Here is a 7,179-nt window from a genome sequence, read left to right as displayed (position 1 = left end):
GCTATGAGCATTCTTCTTTGTATTGAGATGGTGATTGTTATTCTCTCACTGATAAATTTGAAAAAGTAGTTGGAAGAAGAAATCAGCAGTACTGAGTAGGCCAATCACAGTAGTTGCCTGCTGTGCCGATGCAACGTGGAGTTACATTTCCAGGCAGGTGCACGTCAGGTTACACCATAGGTTATGTTGTAGGGTTTCAGAGGGGTTTGCGAACATAACCACAGTGTAGATTTCCCACTGAAACATGAATCCCCAGTAAGACTGGTTCTACCAGAGGTGTCTTCCGGTTAAAAGGGAGCTTTTGCTTCTAACTGGAGCCGCATGGAACAAGATGTCTTTTAAAAGGTACCAGATGACCTATAAATGCATTTATGATTTGATTACTGTAATACATTTCTCCCCTGTCTGTCTATCACCATCTGTAGCAGAGCTCCAGATTACTACTTATTGACAAGAGAAAATGCTAAATCATCACAACAGCCACTGTCTATCATTGTACTACATGCTTGTTATTAAATATTCGAGTCACTTTGGCGATCCTGTGTTGGGCTCAGCTGGCTCTTACTGATAGCTTTGACGTCTGATCTTTTGGCCCTTTATGAGCTCACAACTAAAATCTCCTGGCTGAACGCGTCTGGCTTTGGCTAAATCTAGGCTCAAGACCAATGATGACTGGCTCTGTCCCATCTGAGACCCTGAGCCTAAGATACTGAGTGGAAAAATAATAATAAAAATCTACTTCGAATTTTTTATTATATTTTTAGAATTTGTGTGACTGGTTTCAATTAATAAAATACAATAATAACTTTAGCTATTTGTATCTAAACATGAAATTTCTCTTGAAATGAGCATGAGACTGCAGCTGAAAGACATTTCAAGCCATTTTTAGCACATTTGTAATAGGTAAATCTTCATTACCTAGTAGTATGATGATGAAACTGGTAAGCAGTTATCAGGAACTAAGACTGTAGACCCACCTGACTTAGTCCTGCCAGACAGTGCAGAGATAAAGAAGTCAAATAAGCAAGAATTTCTAAATTGCCCCGGCTGTAATTACAGAACACATCCAGTAGGGCGCAGACTTTTCATACCATCGTAGCAGTGTCTGTGGTACTCATGTAGGAAACGAGCTCTTTCCAAACCCAGCACTGTTTCCATTTAAATCTGCTGCTTACAAAACTTGCATTACTCGTGACAGATCATTGGCACATGCAGCAGTATTTACTGATGTTAATGTTATGATAAAATATATATAAACATGAAACTGTATTCATTCTCAAAAATATGACAGTTAGAACACCCCCCCCCCCTCATTAAACCAATGTTAAAACACTTATCTAAACAACCCTTTTTGACGGGGAATATTTTTGCATTGTAAATTTTTTTTAGATTATTCCTATTTAGGCCCAGAAATGGTAAGTGAGTCTAACATCAAGAGAACCATTAAATCGTTGAATTATTTAACGTTTTATGAATAAAGATGAAGATGACTCCTCGGTAATATGAAAATGTCATTCTTCTTGTTTCACTCGCCCAGCCTTCACTCCCTGAGGCGCGTGCGTAATTAGTCCAGACTGTAGAAGAAGTAAAACATACAGCTCACACAGGCAACATTAAGGGCGCATGACCTCACTGTTTACTATTTTATAGTAAATCCATGACTCATAGCTCACCTGTTTGTGCAAATCTTTGTTATCATTTAGTGAAAAGCTTTGGACATTTGTGCTAAAAACATCTTTTCCTTACATAAATTGAAAACGTCCACAGAGCGGTAAGATGGTCAGGATGGTCAGGCAAGATGCCAAATTTTTTATTTTTTTTGAAAGATGAGAACAGCTTCGAAGGTGGGCAGGGCAGCGCAGGTAGAGGCTTTTATAGGGAGAGGGAAATGCTTTTCGCTGTAGATGGGCTTCCCCAAATCTTTGCGCATGGGTCCCGCGCCAGGAGCTCGGCATTGTGGCCCGGTCTCCTATCTACTTCTTCTTGGAAACGGCGTCAGACAGCAGCTGAACAAGGCTTAACATTTCAAACGTCTGGCGGTAGGCTGTAAAGTTTCCACCCTGAAAACAGTGTCATGCGGCAGTAGCAGCAGGTTGGCGCAGGACACCTCACCACATGGGTTGGTGTTATAGGAATTAGTTTTCTGTAAAGCTATGCGCGCAGCCACTCCAAGCCAGGGGCCACACTCACTTTGAATGCCTCGATTTATTTTTACTCGATTAGGAAGGGGCTGTTTCTTTTAACGCCTGTTAAAAAAAAAAAAAAAAAAAAAGTAATCCTCCTGATTTAATTATTATATATTGTTTAGAAGATTTATATTCAAACACCCTCCTATTATAACTAAACTGCAGCGTATTGTGCCTCAAGAATCCTGTTTGAGCATTTGTGTAAAAGTTAACTCAGTTAAAAACCAGCAAAACAGATTAAAAGTGGAATTCCCTTAGTATTAGTCATAGATGTCCGCTCAGCTGGAAGGAGGCCTGCCGCCGGAGACCACAGTAAAACTTGAGGAATTAAAATCTGAAGAAGTTTTTGATGTGACAAGTCCTGACGGATGCGCTGGTCAGCGCGGCTGCCCCGGGGACGGAGGAGAAAATAAAGTGGTTCTGCCCCCAGAGGGTCAGCAGCAGCCGCAGAAGCCTCGCAAGATGACTCGGAGCCCAAAATGCGCCCGTTGTCGAAACCATGGCGTCGTGTCTTGTTTGAAAGGCCACAAACGCTTCTGCCGCTGGAGGGACTGCCGCTGTGCCTGCTGCTTGCTGGTGGTGGAGCGCCAGCGCGTCATGGCAGCGCAGGTCGCGCTCAGACGGCAGCAGGCTGCGGAGGTGAGAAGAACACAAGGGCAGGTCAGTGAAGGAGAAATGATGGAGGAAAACAAATGGCTAAACCATGAACTCCTGTAGGTGATTATTTAGGAGCAAGTTCGCACATTGGATAGTGCATCAAAAGGTGAACTATTTCTAGAGGAAAGTGAAATTAGTGGAAAGAATGAGCTTGATGAGCCCGAAACAGTGAGGGTCAAAATATATGTTTCAATATCACATTTGTATACTTGTCCCTGTATCTGTTTCTATAGAGAGAAGTACATATTCTACATTTTACAGGTGTTCTTTAGAAAAAAACGGTTCACCGTCTGTATTGTGCAGTTAGGACTACTGTCTGCCTTTTCAACCGATACAATGATTATATATAAAGAAAGGCACGACTTTCTAAATCTCAGTAAATGTGCAGAACTGTATGAGGTTGAGTTGCATGTTTTATATTTTAAATTCTCGTATTGTTTTCATTTGACGGTATTTAGATGCAAAAAGTATCCACTCGTTTTTGCTCAAATTTTGAAAATTGTGAATCCGAGCAGAGTGAGCTGCGGCTCAGCTTCCTTTAAAGAGCGCTTTAAGTGGACGATAAGATTTTAGAAAAGTGCAAGGTAAATACCAGCTCAGTCCAGTATATCACAAATAAAAATAAAAGGATATAAATACAAAGAAACAAATTACATATGCTAATTAAAAATAATGAAGATATTATAAAAATATTTTGTTAACATCCCTTAGCTTAATGAGCGCCTCCAAACTTAGTAGTTTTGCAGTTTGGACAAATTTGTTTGATTTTATTGCTGAAGACAAAATCCTTAATGATCAGTTTTTATGTATTTTACATATAAATGTGTGTGCATATATATATATATATATATATATATATATAATTTAGTAAAATAGCAGCTATAGATACAACAAGATACTTAGGTGCTTCTCTATGCAAAATAGCATACCAATTACATGTAGTAGCAATCCTAGTAATAGCAGTGCTCCTAGAGTAAAAAGGACAGATTCTCCCATTCTTTAATCTTCTTCTTGCGTCTTACACCATGTATTATTTCCCCTTTAATTAACTAGGGAATGTCTCATTGTAAGATAATTCTGTCCAAGTGTCTTATTGCTGTTCACATTTTTCTCTCAGGGTAAGAAGGGGGTCAGGTGTGCAGCTCCACTGCGCAGGACGGCATATCAGTGTTATACCAGAGCAGCCGAGTCGAGCATTGTGGCCAAGAGCATCCTGCAGGGTAAAGTTTAATTAATATCTCCTTTATCGTGTATCTCTTTAGTCCCAGATAATGATGCTCTGTAGATGAATGAATCTTCACATATAGACAACTTCTGCAACAGCTGCATTTGCTTTAATGCTTTCAAGTTCATACAACATCGTCAATTAATCACCTTTACACAAAGCATCATCTGCTGGTAGTCATTCACCTGCATGCTGACACGGCAAACTTTTTGCACGAATGCAGGAAGAGAATTGTGTGCAGACATAGATTCCCTGCAGGTTTACCCTAACATTAACCAGTAAAAGCTCAGTTTTAACTGTAACCAAAAGCCAAGTCTTGAGCCTGTTGCTGACCTTGTAGGAAACAGCTTTTTGAGCCCAAATTTAATGTTAGTTCCTCACAAGTCCATCAATAAATGTATGTTTGTCCCCACGAGGTGACAGTGACACCTTCACACATGTGTGTCCCCTGGAGCTAGAGACGTGTACGGTGTACATGTCCAAACACTGTAATTACATCTGCATTTACATGCCCTTTTTTGTACTCAGTGCGCCACCAGGGTTCCTTCTTGGTTGGACTAGACACACTTTATTTATCCAAACAAACCTCCATCATTGCGACTTCACTATTTCATAACAACAGGCCATTATTGTAATACACTGTGTGCATTATTACCTGCTGGCTTGCAGTCAAGTCCTGCTGGAGGCTTTGTCTTCTTTATAGCCCACTCAGTCTTCCAGTGCTCTGAGTAAAGCAACAATGACATGGCTAACCAACTGCATTATTAAAATAATAAACAACAAAGTGTTCAAACGTAAACACAGCAATTAATTGGTTGGAACAATATCATTATCCATAAATTGACTATATAAATGAATGTGTAACAGCAGTAATGCAGCTTTGCTCCCCCATTCAGGTATGAAACCTGCTGTGCCTCCAGAGGACGACACCCCCTGCTGGTCGAAGCAGACACAACGTGACCAAACACACTTTACGTGCCCCTCCATCAGCACCCGGATGAGGAAGAGACGAGCTTTTGCAGACAAAGAGCTGGAGAATGTGATGCTGGAGCATGAATTGAGACAGAGGGAGCTGCAGAATGACCTATTCCCCCCCTCGGCCCTCATTCCCATGCTTCACCCTCCACCCCTGCCCATCTCCCCTGGTCTCCACTGCTGCCCTCCCAGCAAGAACCCCACGACTGCAGGCCCACCCAGCTATGTGCCCATGTGTAAATACAAGCCTTTTTATGAGTGTGACTTTCAGTTTTATCAGTTCTTTCACCTAAAGAGCAGGTCCTCCACAGGGAATGACTATAATGACTTCTTGTTATGTCAGAGCTCAGAGCAAAGCAGACGGGATAACGAGGCACAGAATGGATGGAAGGACAGTGAGAAGAAAACACAACCGGAGTTCATTCCTTCAACATCCAAACAAAGACTCAGAAATGATGGCAAGCCCATGTCATGTGCTAGTCCTGTCAAATCCCCTTCAAAGGCGACAGAAATAATGGACTCAAATGGCTCTTCAGCAGTCACACTTGCTATTTCTGCATCAGATCAGGGTGTCCTGGGTCAGCCAGGCATCAGTGCACCCAGCAGGACTTTTGATCCCAGACCTTTGACAGCTAAGAGCTGGAGCACAGACACTCCTGCCGCCCAGACAGCTCCTCGTGCCGACTCTGTTAAGAGCCCTCATGGCAGCTCAATCAGGACTCCGGCTGTGAGGCCATTACCTTTCTCTGTAGAGGCTTTGCTGAGGGCCTGACAGACAACTGGAAGCAGAGTATAGTGCACTTAATTATGCACAAGCTAAGCTCAACTGTCTGACTATAATTGCAAAAACTGATATTTTGTTGTACAGGTTTGGAAACACTTTTCTGTAAAGTGCCAAAAGGGAAAGATTTTTTAAAAAATTATTTCTATTAAGTAAATCAAAGTATTTGTATTTTTTAATTCCCATGAAAATGTATTTTACTATATTTTATCTATAAAAGAATGACACTAAAAGATATACAGTATATATGTACTACAGCACCATATTTGTATTTACATCCTGGGCTGATCACATTTTGTACCATGCATACTTTGAAAAAGTTTATTGTTTATTATTGTCCTGTCAATAGTACCATAAAAAAAAACGAACCACTCTGCTTGGCCCTCTTTCATCAGTCATACTTTATTTTCTTTGTCCTCAGAAGAAGTGTGGAGTCCAACCATAAAACAAAGTCAATGAAAAAGTCAAGTGGCTTTTGAACTTGTGCCCGTTCCTTATTTTATGCTCTGATTTTGAACTCACAGTATAAGATGGGCCTGGCTCTGCAGTGCCTAAACAAAGTGCTGCTACTCAGAAATCTCTCTTAACTCAGAGCAGAAACTAGCAATGAAAGGACCATTAGGTGAAGCTGGTTGTTTTTCAAGGAGACAGTTAAAGTACAAAAGTGTCCATAAACTGTTTCTGTGACACACTGAATTTATCTACTCCTTTTTACCAAGGAAAAAAATACAGTAGGTATTCAATATTTATCAGTATTTGATAAGCTTTACTATTCAGATGGAATACACATTGCCAATTCTGACATGACTGCATAAAATGCAAAAATATTGATCATGCAGCACACAGTTCAGTATTTCAAACAGTATCATTTTATCACACCAGCAGACTGAGGGGATATGGGAAATGCTCACCAAAAGGTTGAATGGGAGGCTGCCAGTGTTGCCTAGGCGACATTGTTCTTTATTGTATGCTGAGCCTGACGCCAGCCGAGTTTGTTTGAACACGCATTTGATCTATATCCGCTTTTTTACTTTTTTCTTCTTTTCTTTTTTTCTTTTCTCCAGTTTTTTTTTGTTCTGCTCTGTAATCTCACAGAGATGGAGGTCAGATACTTTTGACAACTCGGGACCTTGTGGCGTCAACACAGAGGCTTTGTTTGCGAGTGTCTACCAGCATATCGGAGCGCCTCTCTCCCCATCTTTTCACAGACTTGGAAGGGAGACTGGCATAAAAAAAGAAGATGAGGTGTTGGGCATGAAATCAGCGAAGCTGTGGCGTTCTGTTTTATTGCGTGCTATCTGTGTCAATTTGGCAAAAAATTAAAATCTGCTCGTTCCAGGGAGCACAAATGGCCA

At 41.0% G+C, this 7,179-nt stretch overlaps 1 protein-coding gene across 1 annotated transcript; it reads left to right on the top strand.

The window, feature by feature from the left end:
* Positions 1 to 2,456: 2,456 nt before the first annotated feature.
* Positions 2,457 to 6,054, top strand: dmrt2b (doublesex and mab-3 related transcription factor 2b). Its single transcript, XM_030728171.1, has 3 exons — positions 2,457 to 2,846; positions 3,961 to 4,063; positions 4,965 to 6,054. Exons 1-3 carry the CDS (start codon positions 2,457 to 2,459, stop codon positions 5,813 to 5,815), a joined length of 1,344 nt encoding a protein of 447 aa, XP_030584031.1. The 3' UTR covers positions 5,816 to 6,054.
* Positions 6,055 to 7,179: the final 1,125 nt, after the last annotated feature.

The sequence above is a fragment of the Archocentrus centrarchus genome, chromosome 4 (assembly GCF_007364275.1).
Source record: "Archocentrus centrarchus isolate MPI-CPG fArcCen1 chromosome 4, fArcCen1, whole genome shotgun sequence".
Classification (NCBI taxonomy): domain Eukaryota; kingdom Metazoa; phylum Chordata; class Actinopteri; order Cichliformes; family Cichlidae; genus Archocentrus; species Archocentrus centrarchus.
Note: the sequence above shows the minus strand (reverse complement) of the source record. Positions and strands in the feature narration are given on the sequence as shown.